A 15,754-nucleotide genomic window follows, 5' to 3' on the forward strand; every position below is an offset into this window, starting at 1 on the left:
TTCCACTTCCACTTCCATCACCACAACTTCCACTCCACTCCTACCAAAACCCCAAATATTTCACCAGTATAGGATATTAGCAATCAGCATGATAAATCTCAAGGTCTCACGAAAATAATTCAAATATTGACTCATAATATCGATATAACATAGTGTTCAAAACTATATATATATATCGTATTATTTGATGTTTGAAATCTCTCCCGTTTTCCCCCTTTCAAATCCTTTTCGATTTCTCACGGCTAACCCACCCTACTAATTCGATCTATCTATCACAGGATTAAGATATTAAAATCTAAAGATTATATATAAACCCTCATCTCCTTTGACTGCCCCCATCTCTTATCTTTCCAAATCCTATCCACAATCTCCTTCCCAAATAAATCCCATACTGCCAATTTTGAACCTTCAATCCTCATAATAGATATAAGAGATTCATTAACCATTACAGAAGATCCCCAAAATCCCCTTCAAATCCATCCTGAATATCTCGCCCATACCATGCACACAGAAAGTAACCCCATCCATGCCATTCCCAAACCCCAAGAAATGAAACCCAATGTAGCCCATATATAACAAACTCCTCAAACCCCATTCATACTATGATTGGAATCTCCGTGTGTGCACCAAAGCTTCAAACCCTAAATCCAAATGCCGATATCCAGTTTTCCAATTCATACAGAATAATTTCTTTTGTACAAGTCTCTCCTCCTCTTCGATCATCTTCTAACTCCACCCTCCTGGAATATTCACAGCAATTGAGTGAAAAGACTCGGTGTTTTCTTTCGTAAGAGTAGGTCTCTCAGTTGAGCGTGAATTATCGAGGATTTCGATCTTCTCGTTGAAGTTGGAGTTTTCGTTGGCCGATTTGATCTCTGCGTGTTCTTCCTCGACCTGCTCATGAGAATCTGATTCCTCTGATTCAACATCCTCCATGAGGACAGGAGTTTGTTCGAAACTCAGTCTTTTTGGGCTGAAAGGAAGTGGTACCATGCTGGCTTGAGATTGCTCAAAGCTCTTTCTATTTGGGCTGAAAGGGAGTGGTGTCATGCTAGCTTGTTCCAAGCTACTTCTCTTGACATTGTTACTCTCAACGCCATGTACATCAACCTCTTCAAAGCCTTCTTTCAATGGACTTCTATCACTGTTTGGGGCAGCCATAGAAAGTTTGCTGTTTCTCAATGAATTCCTTGGGGGTAATGGTGGTGGTGGACCTCTCTTTGGGATATTCACAACACCACCTCTTGCCTTGATTGCTTGGGGAATTATGACTGTAGCTTGTGCTGAAGCAGCTTCGAAAACTACTGGTTCCTCTTCCTCAAAATCTTCATCGTCATCTGAGAGATCATCCATCGAGTTGAATGAATCCTTTGAATCCTTTCGTCTCTCATCAATTTCCTCGGTAATAAGAGGACTACCGTTCATTGTCGTGCCGTCAAATTCCTGACTGTGGTTTAAGCTCTGATATGGTCCGAGATCAATCTTCGTATAGTCAACTTCTTCCGGTTCCAATACAATTGCCTTTTCGTCTTCTTCTATAATCTTGTTGTCTTCGCTGTAACTTGGACTCGTACTTGGTGACAAGGTACGAGGTGATCGGATTGAAAGTGAATCGTCTGTTTGTGTGGCCATTTCAGTAGTCTGAGTTCCTCGATCCGTACTTGTCCTTGTTTTCCCTGACATGTAACTTTCTCTATTACTCCTGGCACCCTGAGTGTCGAAACTACGTCTGTTGAATCTGGTGAAGATTGGACTTGATGGAGATGGGTTGTATTCAAATTGCGAACTGACCGGTCGAGCCTTCGTTCCCGCTTCGCGAATCTCAAATCCTGCATCCTCTAATGCCAACACCCCGAAAGGGTCCGGATCATCTGGTTCAGGTATGCCAAAGGTCGGTATCATCGAAGTAGGAGCTTGCAAATCCACATCACCAGGTGATGGTTCATCTTTCAGTTGATCCAACAAGTTTGTATCCACATCTTGCTTGCCTTCTGCGGCCTTGATTGTTTCCATAAGCAATTTCGTTTCAAAAGGTGCATTTCGAACTTTCCCAGCCAGGATGTCTGCAACTCCAATTCTTTGTCCGTAAAATCGCTCGTTCTCATCTGTTCTTTCGATGATGACCGTCCCATCTACCTGCACACCTGCGTAGAAGCCACGGGACTTTAAATAAGTGAATATTGGCTTATTGGCTTGTTTCCAGTTTCCATCGTTCTCTAAAACTCCCCCAACTCCAATGGGACCCGCGACAGCACTAATCTCTCCTCCTAGAGTTGCTCTTATTTTCGTAAAGGATTCGAGAGTTTTGCGATTATTGATAACAACAACACAATCATAAATATCGACGCCGACCAGAAAGCCCAGACCTGCAGTGTGCAAAAGAATTCCAGAAGGAGGCGACCATGTACCATCTTCTTTCCTCGCAATTAATATTCCAGATCCTCCGGCCCCCGAAATCCATAAGCCTGTTCGCATAGTTGTGAATATGGCCAAACCGACGGCATTTTCAATAACCTTTTGTGGAATCTTCTTCAGGATTCTTTGTTTGGAGTTCGCATTCGGACCAGCTTGGGTAGATGATCGATCTTCTTCGGTATAAAATCCATCCTCTGCGACGTAGTCATGTCAGCGAGAAAACTCAAAAGAATTGGAATTAGAAGAAGGCCGCAAGTACTCACTACAGAAAGTTTTCAAAATCCGAGCAGCTTTATCGCATTCCTTGTCTAGAGAAGTCTGTTTTTCTTCATTAGCATCTGACAACCAGACTTTGGAGAATGTAAATGAGAAGGAAGGAAAACTTACGGGCCAAAAAGCTTCGGAACCAATTTTGTTTGTTAATCGATTGACGGGAGCACCCAGTTTATCTGCCCATGCCCAAGTCTTATCAAAACCTTTCTTACTGGTGGTTTTCGTCCTATCCCATGATGGGAGCCATGAGACTGCTCTCTGCATTTTTAATCTTTCGTCTGGGTGATTTCGTGAATACCTAGTATGTTGTGCGAGAAGTTCCTCCGTTTAGGCTATTCGAAGTGGGATGGGAAAATGTGATGATTGATGACGACAGTCTATGCGTCGATAGGTAGGTAGAGACTTGGCCGATAAAGTCGATTTCTGTACTGATGTACCTACTCATGTATATATGTATGTATGTACCTATGTATGTATGTATTGGATAAAGGATAAAACAATTATTAATCAAAACATTCAAACTTTTGGATTGATATGTGGATTAATTTGTCGCATTCTCAATAAATTATATTTCCAGACTGATCAAAAGGAAGAAGAACCTTTTCATTGTCGTTCTTCAGGAGGGATGGAGGGGTTTTGAATTCTTTTTCTTTTCTTTTGACTTTGCCCTCTTCCTGCAGAAACAAATAATAAAATAATAATAACCCAAGTCCGGTCAGGGTCAATGAATGATTGGGGGTCGTGAAAATGAATCGTAATCGGTCGTTGTTAAAAACTGCTAGTTGAGCAGAACGGTATCTACGGAATGAAATTTCGAGGCTTGACAGGAACGAAGTGATAAGTTGGTACAAGTGTGTCTAGTCTCGTAGTCTCGCAGTCTTGTAGTCTTACAATTGCTCTTACTCGAGTAGGTGTGAGTTACCCAGGTACAGTTCCAAGTTCCTAGTTCCAACTTGCAAGCCCTTGGATGCGTGCGGGCTGAGTAACCGTCCACCAGCGGTCCTGCTAGTTTCTGTTTTTGCTTTTCGATGCTTCTTCCTGGGATGCTCTCCAATCACCAATCAATTCCACGTATTCAAACGAAAGTTTGCGGAAGGGGCGGGCGGGATCCAAGGACAATACAATGATGTCCGAGCATACAGAAGAGTAGAAGAGTACCGGAAGTTAGGAAGTGGGTGGGTGGTAAGATGATGATGCGAACTGGAGTCTTTTCGCTGCGAGAATTGGGGAACGCTGCAAATGGACACAATCTGATGTCATGCGTTGCTGCGTTGTTGGATGTTTTTCGGAGAACCAAGGGAGTCGGAGCTGGAGGTCAAATGCAGAAGAGAAGAAGAAGAAGGAAAGAGATGCACAAATGAAGACAGAGAAAGAAGAAATGGAAGGTTCAACTTAATTCCACGCTATGCGATGTATGTTATTAAATCGATCGAAAAGAAAGTTCGTGGAAGAAAAGCAAGAAGAAAGAAGGAAAAAAAGGAAAATGCAGCTAAATTGAAAATCAATCAGTCTAATTCAATATCACATTTTCTTCATCGATATTTTGGCCCCAATCACTCTATAACATCTTCACGATATATATCAATCTATCCATATTTTTGGAACATTCCAATTTTACTTTTCATCTATTTTCCGTTACAGAAAAAGGAAACAAATTTGGGACGAAATTTCCTTACCAATGGAATCCCTCATCACCACATAACCTAGGGGTGATCAAGGGCGTTGTGAGTGTACTAGGTATTCGTTCTCGAGAATGTTTCTGATCTTGCAAAGACATGGGGTTCCTTGATATCCAGGAAAAGCTGACTTCATCACCAGGTTTGTTTACCCAGGCATGTCGAAAATTTCACGATAAATCTCGAAGCTTGCCGTTACCATTTTTACCACGAGGGAAGTGGGCTCGGTGGGACAAGATGAGTTGGCTAAGGGAGAGAGAGTTCCTTGTGTACTCTAATAATTCGTACCTAATGTTGCCATGGGAAATGCAAAGAAGCATAGAAGTTGACCGGAGATACGAAATATGTACCCAGAGAGTAACCTGCGAGCCCCTTTATCTTCTGGACTGGAAGAGATCGTTATTTTTTACTAATAGTGCATTCATTGTTTTCAACTCGACTTTGACTTCTGGTCAACTGCATCTGAAAGGGGGAAAAAGGGTCACAAGTGAGAATATAATATTGACGATGGGGTCCAAAGGGGCCATGCATTGATTTACTGGTCACTGGGTAATGGGGTCTGGAATCTGGAGGAAACTCCTGCATCTTGTGATTGTTGTGTATTGTAACGCCGTCCCACGTTCGCCTTGATATTGTTATCATTTTCTCTATCAGTACAGTTCGTCCCATCGTTACATCTGAAACCCCAAATCATAAGTCATAGCCGACTTCTGATTTACGAAACTACTGTAATCAAGCCGACTGAACCCCGCATTCATGAACCAACCGCTTTTCTTTCCGTAAATTTCGTAATATTCGTAATCGATAGTTCGTTACGTCGTCACACTAAAGGAGACTCCGTCGATAAATTTTATCCTTAAAAGAGTTTTCCAGTCAATCCTTCTCCACCAGTTTTCAATCCTCCAACCAATCCATCTCCACAAGAGTCGGCTCCTCCTAAGATTCCATTTGCAAGGCCCTCTCCATTTGTCTTCAATCCGCCAATGGGTCCTTTGCCTTCTCTAACATTTTGTGCTTGTTGGTTGCCCTTCAAGTCACCTACAGAAATATGTCATTAGCATTCATCAATTATATAGGGTCCGAAGACTGAGGAAACACAAGCCAGAAGTAGACTCAATTGTCTAGCATGTAGGGGACATGATGCTACTTACTTGCGAGGAAATCTGTTCCTTCTTGAAGACCTTGAAGTCCCATCTTCTTTGCTTCAGCCTTGGCCTTGAATTTAAATGCAAAGACGCCCAATTTCTCGATGTAATCATCGAGAAGTCCCATGGCATAGGCACCTCCAACGAGAACAACGATTGTTGTGATATTCGCAAGGACGACATAAAGAGTATTGGCCATATTGGATGTTTGGAAAGTGGTATTAGAAGTTCAAAGAAGAATGGTATTGGTTTTGAGGGCGATTTTAATGGATGTAATTGATTGTTTTGCGGAAGAAGAGTTCTCTTAATAGAATGAAGGAAATAGGAAACGATAAATAGATCTTGATGCTTCTTATATATTCAAATCAAACCTACCTTTCCACGCCCATCAACCTACCTGTCCTGGTATTCTTTGTTGCTGCATATGACGTTTTACTGATTCTTGGAAGTGAATATATTACGCAGAAACAAGTTTATGTGGATATCCTTCTTTCGAAAGCAGGTTGTTCATAAAGAATGGCGGCCCATAAGCCCAGGAAACCAGTAAATTGAAGTCAGACTTTACAGTGATTCCCTGATCACAAATTTCGAGAAAACAACAGGATACAATGACACAAGAGTTGATGTTGGCGATGATTCATTTGATGAAGGGGCAACTTCACAGCTTGCGATGAATTAGTGCGCCAAACTTAAAACAGCTAGCTCGTATCATCGTCCTGGTCACGTGTATATTATCTAATCAGATGTCACACATGGTGCATTCATGAGTTTCTGATTGACTATCTACTTAGATCTACCTACAATCCAATTCAATTCGTGTAATTTATAGTATTTTAAGCTTCAACTAATCATTCAAATTACTACAGGATCAATTTAACTAGGTAGGTAGACTTTATCATGCTTTTGTGCTTCTGGCATCACTTTCACTTAGTAATGCACATGCAACGGTCTTACATCCACCAGTGATCTCACGTTAGTAAAATATGGGTCTGAGCCGCTGAGGATTGTCACCCCGTCAGACAGGGGGAAATCCCAACGACACTTTCTGTAATGTTATCGAGACATTTTGATACAAACTCTTTTCTAAAACCGCAAACTTTATATATAAGGTTGCATACCGATACCTTCCGAGGAAATTAATGAACCTTCACACTTGGACATAATGGGCTCCAGAACAATCATTCTAGGAGCACTGACTGTCCTTTCCGGTGTCTTGTATCAAACAATCCTGAAGGATTGGTTGTACCTCAATTTCGGAGTAGGACGAATTCATAACAATCTCGAAGATTATCCGTTTACATGTCGACGAGTAGAGCACCCGCTTTTAGAATCTTGCGAAGATCTCTTTCTTGATCACGAGGATCGTACATTGTATGCTGCATGTTCGACAGTTGCAAGTCGAAGGGGCTGGGGTCCGGGGTAAGTCGATATACATTCTACGTCTGTAATGCACGACATACTTACACGATTGCCAGGGGAAATCTCTACAATGTATCCCAAAGAACCTTGGAAGATCACGTGTCTGTACTTAAAATTGATGAGCCGGGAGAGGAAGGACTCTATGGACTACACACGCTAGAAATTTCAGGAGGGTATCGGGGGGTGGATAGTCATAATTCTATTGATGTCCATGGATTCGATGTTGAGTTCTTATCTGATTCTCGATTGAGATTTTGGATGGTCAATCACAGACCAGCAATTGATGAGTCTGGCAATTTTCTCGACGCTACAAAAGTAGGAGCGAACTCCACCGTGGAAGTTTTCGACTTGGTTCCTGGATCTAAAAAATTGGAATTTGTCAAGACCGTTGCCAATCCAATCATAAAAACCCCAAATAACATTGCCGCGACCGGAGATGGTGGATTTGTTTTCACTAATGATCATTCTACTAAAACTGGACTTGTAAGTAGACCTATGCCGTTAATATATTAGTCTAGCTCTGCTCACAAATATATAGCTTCGCTCATTAGATATGGTTATTGGGGGAGGAAATATCGCTGTGTGTGGGTCTGACGATCAATGTCATTCTGGTCCCTCTAATCGACTTCCCAATGGCATTGTTCGAGGACAAGATGGCCTCTTTTACGTCGCCTCATCCATCAAAGGAAAAGTTTCCGTCTATGCTCTGGAAGCCAACAATACATTTACTCAAATCGATGAAATTGATCTGCAGATGCCATTAGACAATCTCTCCGTAGATGCCAATGGCGACATTCTGGCAGCCGCTTTTCCCGATGTAGTCAAGCTGGTCAAATCGATGGGTGATCCTACAATCAACACACCAGCTACGGCTTTCAGGATTAGAAAATTTGATACCGAGGATGGAGGGTGGAGATATGTGGCTACGAAAGTGTTAGAAGATATTGAGGCGAGTGTTCTGTCGGCTGCTACTTCGGTCGTACACGATCCTAAAACGGGAAGGTTGTTTTTTGGTTCTATCACGGCACCGTTTGTTGTTGTATGCGACAGGGCTTAGGGTCACTTCTCCGCAATGATCGTAAAGTTGGAAGCATGAAAACGCAATTGATTAACAGGGTACATGTTGATTGAATATCCATATATTGTTACCCATTTTCAAATGAGCTATACATTTTAATCCCTATCATCCCCAAATTTCCTAGCTCCGCTACTCAAAATCCAATTCGGGGAGAAATTCCCCTCCACTAATAATCACATATATACATAGAAACCCCTCCCTTCCAAACACCCAATCCCCCTACCACCAGTTCCAATTCCCCCGCCCCCCGCCCCCCCAAAAACCAATATCCACAAAGCAAACAAACCCTCCCTCAAAAATCTACATGAACCCCTCCAGCGGACTCCCCAAGATAAAATCCTCAACGGGACTGGCCATCAAATCTCGCGTCAAAAGCGAAAGTCCCACATTCATATTCTGATGATTCGAGATCATGGAATTGATGCTTGTTGTGATTGATATTTTGGGTGCTATCCCGGATCTAGTTGACGGGAATGGATAATGGGAGATGGTGTGGGGGGAGTATAGTGGGGTTTGTGGTGTTGATTTTGAGTCTGGTTCTGATGTGGAGGATTTGAGAAGTTTGGGGGGTGAGGATGAAGATGTGGAAGTGGATGTGGATGTGAGGTTTGTATTGGGTGTGGAAAGGGAAATGCTGGCTTGGGATGATTCTAGGAGGGGGGTTAGTGGGAATGTGGGTTTGAGAGTATGGAGATGGAGGTGAGAAGAGGAGAGGAGAGAATCTTACGGTTTGAGATGTTTTCATCTATGTATTTTATTTCCTGGGCATGGGAAAATATAGAATCTGTAGTTTTTCGCGAGGAGCTCTCCATTTTGATTCTTTTTTTCCTTTTCTTTTTTGATTTTGATTATCGATATTTTTCTACAATGATATCGACGACGAGAAAAATTACTTTCCAGTAACAGTCAGAAACAAACTCGCGCACGGGATGGGAGTGAGATGTGGAGAGAGACATGGGATTGAATTTTGGATATATGATATTTTCATAACTGGAGAAGGGCGAGAACATACCTTTAATATCTCACGATGTATAGGTATGTAACGGATGAGGCGTTGCGAATGATGAAATGGATGGCCGGAAGGTGACCGGAGGCGTTACGCACTTGTGGGTGGGTGGGAGAAATCCAGACTGGGCCACTTGGTAGGTAGGTATACGAGTTCGATGTCTGGGATTTTGAAAGAAGATGGAAAGGAAAAGGTACGGGAAGAGAGAGAGTATGGGAATGAAAGCGGAGTTTATCTAATATATCTCGCATCTTTGTGTTTATACATGGGAATGGAAATGGGATTTAAATACCTAGTAATTATATTATCTTCAACGCAATTCTAGATTGTAATTAGGTAACCTACCTAGCCTAGTACGCGGTTCGTGAGAATATTTTTGCCGCCTGAGAATTTGTTATTTGTTAAGGGTAACCTTACCCCGGATTTCTATTTTCGGATGCTGAAGGATTCACATGCACATGCATGTGGAAGGGAATACCGGTATGGAGTGATGTGCGATGGAAATTATAGGTTGTGGAGGAGAATCGCAGGCTGTAGCTGTATGTTTTGGAACCCGGGTTCAATTTCTGGAAGACATGTGCATTGTATGAATGGGATTTTGGACGTGGAGACAGGAATTGAACTTATGTGTCTTTGCGGAGATTTGCAGATGGTTGGGGATGTCTTTTATCACGCTCATTGGGGTTTTGGATGATGATGTATTGTATGGGATTTTTGCGCCGGGTTTTTGTATGGCTGAGATTATTATATTAATTTTGTTGAAGATTTATTCCTTATGCTAGGAATGTTTCAATGATGCTGTATGATGTGGTGAGCCGCGAGAAAAACTCATGAGTGTTGTGTATTAGCCGCCGAAAGATCGTTTAGAGGAACACTACTCGTCTCGTATAGTGACAATTGTAAGGGAAATTTAAAGAGTGGAGTGTAGAATTTAATTATGAACTTATTTATTATTTTGGTGCTTCTGAAACATAGGGATTTTTATTATGAGATCATGAGATTTGTCCTCAATTCTTCTTGTGTGTGGAAAGTCGGAGTCCATGTCGTCGGTCTTGAATTCTCGTGACTTTACAGTTGTTTGAGATATGCCTTCTGTACTCCGTGCTTATTCATTAGATTCTTCCTATTCAGTTTGATAATTGTGAAGGAAGATGTGTCTCTAATCACTACTCGTAGATATCTTATGTTCATGTCGTCATCCCCATAGAGGTCGAACTGTGAGCATTGATTAAAAGTAGCTCTTGGCCAGCAAATTTCTAGAATGGTGGTGGTAGGTTACTGCTATCATTGTAGAACTTAATCGGTATTGTGATACCTCGATGCCCCTTTATTCGAATCTCGGCAAAACATATCTTAACAACATCTTTAAGGCAATGTTTCGAATTAAATACTCGGGCAATATCTTGCGATTTCCTGAATACCTAACTATGACAATGACGTTGCTGTTGTCAGATATATTCGTCGTAAGCGCCGAGATCGCTCTTGATCTTATCGTCCGTGCTATCGATGCCTTCACGTAAACAACTTACATCGCTTTTCCATAGTATTTCCTCATCAAAGTCACTGCCTAGATACTAATCAGAATTTTTATCGGTTTGTATCACAAACAATTCATCCCCACTTCAACTCAACTTAATTTTAATGTCAATGATAACTTCACCTCCCGCCAATTCTTCAAATCCTCGACGCAGGAAACGTAAAGATCAAGCCTGTGAGCCTTGTCGAAGGGCCAAAACACGCTGTGATCATACAACTCCCATTTGTTTGAGGTGTCAACGAAAAGGTGCCGCGGCAAATTGTATATATGTACCTTCGCATCCACCAGTGCATCCTCCGAGTCATGGCCCTCCCTCTGAACACTCGATATCCAATCCTTCTCATCCCGTTGGAGATATCACAAACGACTCCTTGGTATCGCCGCAAACTTCTGGATCTATAGATTCACGGATAGATCATGCTGCAGCATCAAGAAAAGTTCCTGGGTTCTATGGTCCCACGAGTTTTTCAGCACCGTTTCTTGATAACGAAAATGGCCTCGTGTCGGATGTCGATGATGAGGGAGAATGTACATTTTCTGCAGGTGCGATAACGACGCCCCCCGCGTTATCTATAGTCACGAATGGTCAACAAACTGCGGAAATATCTTTGGGAATGAGAATCTTGAGTCAACTCCCTGACCAAATTACTTGTGAGTCACTCATGGAAAATTATGCTTCGAAATCAATAGAGTATGCTTTCCACAAGCCTACTATCCTACACTGTATGAAATCCCTATGGTCCACATTCGGTCAAAGTCTACGACATCCGAGGAGGCCAGAGAGACTCAGAGAGGTAGCTTACTTGTTGAGCAAAAATACCAGCACAGAATTCCCTGACGCTGAGGATGGAGATGCTTGGTTATCCTCAATGTCAGGTGTGAACTTTAGGTGGGAGATTCTGGGTATACTATTCTGTGTACTGGGGCATCGGGCTGCTGGGATGCGAGACAAGGAACAAGAATCCTTTTTTGAAACACAGTCAGGTAGACGAAAGGAGAGGCTTGTTTTTACGGAAGAAATGTACGAGTGTGCTGAGGGCTGCGTAGAAATATGTAGTAAGATGGATATAGGTAACATTCTTATGCTGAGTTTATTGTGGAAAACAAACACACTTCAGAGTGAGATCATAGGAGACATGTGTAAGACTTATTCTTTTCTGGTCAATGATGATGAGTGTATTGCTGATTATAATGCTACAGCCTTCAAATTATGGAGAAGGCAGGGCGACAAAGTTCATCTTGCTACAGCTCTAGGCCTTCACCACTGTGCCATTTGCCCTGATGCAGGAGTTACGACTTCGCTGGAGATCGAGAGACGCATATTCTCTGCTATATTTGTCAACGATAAAACGTTGTCGATTTTCACTGGTAGGCCTCCTGGCTTGAGCCGTCGCTATAATTCATGCCCATTACCACTTGATCTGGAAGACGAGATTCTTCTGGCTGGGAAGGAGACCCTTCAAGAAGCAGCGAGTAAGCTGGATGAGAATGGTTGGAACAGAGAGGGTAACATATATTCTTCCTCGAGAATTCGAGCATCGATGATGTATGGTGAGATCATAGATGAAATATTGGAGATTTCACTCGGGACTATCAACCAATTCTCCGAGGCTCGTATAATGTAAGCAGAGCTCCGAAAAATAATTCATTATCTAACTATCTCAGGGACCTGCGAAAGCGGAACGAGAATATACAAGAGCTGCTTCCACCGTGGCTTCGTCTTTCAAGCTCTACTCCGACTAATTCATCTACAACTACTCATTGGATACAGATTGCACTCAAATTCAATTGTCTTCAGTGCTCATTTATTTTGGAACAAGTTTTCGTCAGAAAAGTTAAGGGTGACAGGCAGCCACTGCTTGACATTTCGAGACAACTCTTGGCGCTAACCGTTTCGATGTGGACTTCCAAAGATCGCTTTCTGACCTATTATTCCGATTATGATTGGGTTGTAAGTAGTGACTCACAGTTGTTAGTTTATGCTAGAAGAAGCTAACAAAGCTCTCAGATTATGTGTTACGGAATTCCATCAGCAGGCGTCATCTGCGTTGAACTCATCAAAGAGATGGAAAATCCTGCAGCCCAGCCGACCTATTACCTGCCTCGATCAGAAGTAATCCAAAACCTTAGTCTATTAGTCGGCTTCCTAGATTGGGTAAGACCGACAGCCGCGAATCATGAATTATGTGGAAGAATGCGTCAAATAGTCAAGAGGACCTTGGATAAGATTCTTGATCCCCCTAAAATTGCCAATACTCCCAAAGCGTCTACTTCTACCACAGTTCCGTTATCAGATCTTAATGTCGAACCGATGGCTATGGATGACTTGGACTGGCTGGACACTATTGATTGGGCAAAAGGACCATTCATGGACTTGAGAATGGAGGGATATAATGAATTCTCTTGAATCGGGGAATAAAATAGTTTGCGCCGGATTTCGTCTTTGTTGATGCTAATAAAACCCTATTTAATTTTGTAACTTAAAGATCTTCGACTATTTTTAAATGATGATGTATTTATTGTTTTAGCGTCTCGTGTATTACTGGTGGGTTGGAGAGGAGCAATGTGGATCACAAGAAACACATGGAAAATTCTTCAGCAGAAGTTTTAATAATCCGGCCATAAAGGTTGCCTAATGTATCGAGATGTTATCACGCCCAAAATTGTTTCTCATGAAGTGGCCTGCAATGAATGATTACTTTGAACAATGTATCAAGAGATAGCGATTCATAAAACCTATGTCGTTGACAGATGCCAAAAAGAAACTGTGGGGGAGGGGGGTTCTAGAATGAGTTTGGACTAGCATGTACTAGCATGTACTAATAATAGTACTAGTCATCGAAAGCTCGGCTCTAAGGTCGAATCGCCCCGCTATTAGGGCTAATTGTGTATAGATTGCGAAGTATTACATCAATTGACTTGCGTATAATTGTGTGAAAAAGTAGAATTGTGTGAAAGAGTATGATGGTGGTATGGAATAGCTTTTACCAAGAAAGTATAATTATATGTGACAGACAGTTAGAGCTTCAATTAGCTCTTTCCTAAGCTGGAATCATGTACCAAGAAAAGACTATAGTAAGGAATTAAGCATTGGGACATGAAAAAGTACGTACTTGGGAGGTAGAATTTTACTATGGAGACGTGGATCTAGTTCCTCGAGAACCCATAAATAGGAATTCTACCCCCCTGCCATTTCATCTTCTTTCTGTTCTTTTCAGTTCCCAGTTTACCATCTGCACTCACCTACACTCACCCACACTTTGTTCGAATATCTCTGATATCTTAGACAACAATTCCCAATACTGTTTCCTCCACTTACACTTCTTTAATATCTCTGATAGTAAGTAATAACACACATAATCTTTAATCTAATCTTTACACTTATATTTTGCGACCTTCATTCACATCTCTTCCGACATCTTCCGAATACCTTCCACATCTTACAAACACCTTTCAAATTCATCACTTGAATCCATCAATTTAAACACATCAATATCTGCAAATGTTCTTCCAGGAATCTAGCGATATGAATAGTTCAGGCGAAGGACGGGGAGTCAAAAGAAGAAGTTCACTGACTTCTGAAGACTCCTTCAAGATGAAACGTGCGACCAATGAAGTAAAAAGAACCATGTCATTGGATTTCGTTGAAGAAGCAACCAAACCACTTACCGAATTTCACCTCTTTGAAAAATTTCCTCTGGAGATCAGAAGTATGATATGGCAACTTACATTTCAAAAAGACGTTGCTGTCCAGGTGAAGAACAATGGTGGACTCTATCCTATGAAAGGTGTCTTTGAAGCTCCAAGCATCCCTGCCCTTCTCGTTAATCATGAAGCGAGGAAGGAAGCTCAACACCACATGAGTAAATCAGCGACGTTTGGATCCTTCTCCTTCAACAAGCAATCCGACACCCTACACTTATTTTTCCCCCTCCAGTTCTGGCCTGCCTGGTTAGACTTCGGAGAAAGCAGTCCGCTATCTTCTCTGAAAGTTACCCATCTCGTACTCAATGGATTCTTCCTCCGCAGATTTCTTGGAATCGATAATTTCCTCATCGAACAACTCGAACGTCGCACTCATCAATTCTTCACGATCCTCTCGACAATGCCAGAGTTGCAGACTATCTCTGTACCCACCACCGGAAAGGATGTATCCTCGCGCACCAAAGACGGCAATCAGACAGAGAGTGACGCTCAGAAGATGGTGAATTTCGAAATTATCGACACTACTTATCAGAAAATGGCGGAAGACTTTCAGGAAAAGTATTGCCCGGAGTGGGAGATACCAACTTTGATCTATCTAGACGACCAAGCGAGCAAACCGAATCACTTTTCCGCGGACGAATATTAGACTGTGGTGTTGGGAATATTGGAAGTCGGCAGACATTTCCCCCTGCGATACATGTTTGGAATATAATGCTTTCTGTTTTTTTGTTTGTGGCTAAATGGCTAGCGGATAGCGAATTTTATAATTTTGGCTGGATGTTGGGCGTTATTATTGTTTTCTTTGCACACATTGCTTGTTATTGTGTTTATACCATTGGTGTTGGTTATCATTGAGCGTCAACTTATTAGCTTTGGAAGAAATTGTTTGCGGATACTTTGTTGGATTGCGGAGAAGTATATTGAGCGAGCGCATTGTGTATAGACTAGAACAAATTGCTGATTAATTGATCAATTTTCATTCATTCACGAGAGAGGGAGCTGTATTATCTGAACTGTGCTGGTTATTGTGAGAACTACTGTATCACATCATGTCACCCAAATGTAATTCACTGTCAAAGTCAATGTGAAAGTCTATGCCAAACTGCAGTAACTAGATAGGTACCCAGAAGCCTTTTTTTCATCCATCCTTTCTTTTCTGGTTCAATTTACACTAATTCACCTCTGGAAATTTTCTTTGCTACATGATGCTAGACTATGTTGTTTTTGGTTGCTTTTAGATATTTTTGTAATCTGATCAAAAGCTTTCCTCTGAAAATGAACTTTTTAACTCCACATCAGGCGATGCAGTGAATGATCATTACTCCTATGTTTTTCAATCCATCCAACTAAAACACAAAGTGCCACAACAAAATCAGCTTTTTAACATATCATTCTCTATGGTACAAGATTTTTATAAGTTTCCAATCACTCTCTAGTCTTGATGAAGCCGTAGAAAGGAAGCTGTAGCAGTGAGCTCAAAAATGACAATCATATTCCTTT

The 15,754-nt window shown here is 41.7% G+C and overlaps 6 protein-coding genes across 6 annotated transcripts; 3 read left to right on the forward strand and 3 right to left on the reverse strand.

Annotated features, from left to right (window-relative positions):
• Positions 1-143: 143 nt before the first annotated feature.
• Positions 144-4,229, reverse strand: EAE98_002772 (uncharacterized protein). Its single transcript, XM_038950392.1, has 3 exons — positions 2,803-4,229; positions 2,679-2,733; positions 144-2,609 (listed from the first exon to the last, which is right to left on the reverse strand). The coding sequence occupies exons 1-3, from the start codon at positions 2,950-2,952 to the stop codon at positions 727-729; spliced, it is 2,088 nt and encodes a 695-aa protein (XP_038812921.1). The 5' UTR covers positions 2,953-4,229; the 3' UTR covers positions 144-726.
• A 991-nt stretch (positions 4,230-5,220) lies between these two features.
• On the reverse strand, positions 5,221-5,708 carry EAE98_002773 (uncharacterized protein; the record flags this gene model as incomplete). The annotated part of the gene is made up of 2 exons (XM_038950393.1): positions 5,221-5,402; positions 5,516-5,708. 2 exons carry the CDS (start codon positions 5,706-5,708, stop codon positions 5,221-5,223), a joined length of 375 nt encoding a protein of 124 aa, XP_038812922.1.
• A 963-nt stretch (positions 5,709-6,671) lies between these two features.
• Positions 6,672-7,985, forward strand: EAE98_002774 (uncharacterized protein; the record flags this gene model as incomplete). The annotated part of the gene is made up of 3 exons (XM_038950394.1): positions 6,672-6,928; positions 6,985-7,411; positions 7,467-7,985. 3 exons carry the CDS (start codon positions 6,672-6,674, stop codon positions 7,983-7,985), a joined length of 1,203 nt encoding a protein of 400 aa, XP_038812923.1.
• A 321-nt stretch (positions 7,986-8,306) lies between these two features.
• EAE98_002775 (uncharacterized protein) lies at positions 8,307-8,818 on the reverse strand (the record flags this gene model as incomplete). The annotated part of the gene is made up of 2 exons (XM_038950395.1): positions 8,307-8,656; positions 8,734-8,818. The coding sequence occupies 2 exons, from the start codon at positions 8,816-8,818 to the stop codon at positions 8,307-8,309; spliced, it is 435 nt and encodes a 144-aa protein (XP_038812924.1).
• A 1,841-nt stretch (positions 8,819-10,659) lies between these two features.
• On the forward strand, positions 10,660-12,956 carry EAE98_002776 (uncharacterized protein; the record flags this gene model as incomplete). Its single annotated transcript, XM_038950396.1, has 4 exons — positions 10,660-11,689; positions 11,750-12,170; positions 12,215-12,500; positions 12,558-12,956. 4 exons carry the CDS (start codon positions 10,660-10,662, stop codon positions 12,954-12,956), a joined length of 2,136 nt encoding a protein of 711 aa, XP_038812925.1.
• A 1,095-nt stretch (positions 12,957-14,051) lies between these two features.
• On the forward strand, positions 14,052-14,900 carry EAE98_002777 (uncharacterized protein; the record flags this gene model as incomplete). The annotated part of the gene is made up of 1 exon (XM_038950397.1): positions 14,052-14,900. One exon carries the CDS (start codon positions 14,052-14,054, stop codon positions 14,898-14,900), a length of 849 nt encoding a protein of 282 aa, XP_038812926.1.
• Between the last annotated feature and the right edge of the window lie 854 nt (positions 14,901-15,754).

The sequence above is a fragment of the Botrytis deweyae genome (assembly GCF_014898535.1).
Source record: "Botrytis deweyae strain B1 chromosome Unknown BDEW_005, whole genome shotgun sequence".
Lineage (NCBI taxonomy): Eukaryota > Fungi > Ascomycota > Leotiomycetes > Helotiales > Sclerotiniaceae > Botrytis > Botrytis deweyae.

Coding starts and splice junctions, on each gene's coding strand:
- EAE98_002772 (XM_038950392.1), bottom strand. CDS start 2,952: ATGCAGAGAGCAGTCTCATGGCTCCCATCATGGGATAGGACGAAAACC. Junction 2,734..2,802: donor GTTCCGAAGCTTTTTGGCCC/GTAAGTTTTCCT, acceptor GAAGAAAAACAG/ACTTCTCTAGACAAGGAATG. Junction 2,610..2,678: donor GATTTTGAAAACTTTCTGTA/GTGAGTACTTGC, acceptor ACTACGTCGCAG/AGGATGGATTTTATACCGAA.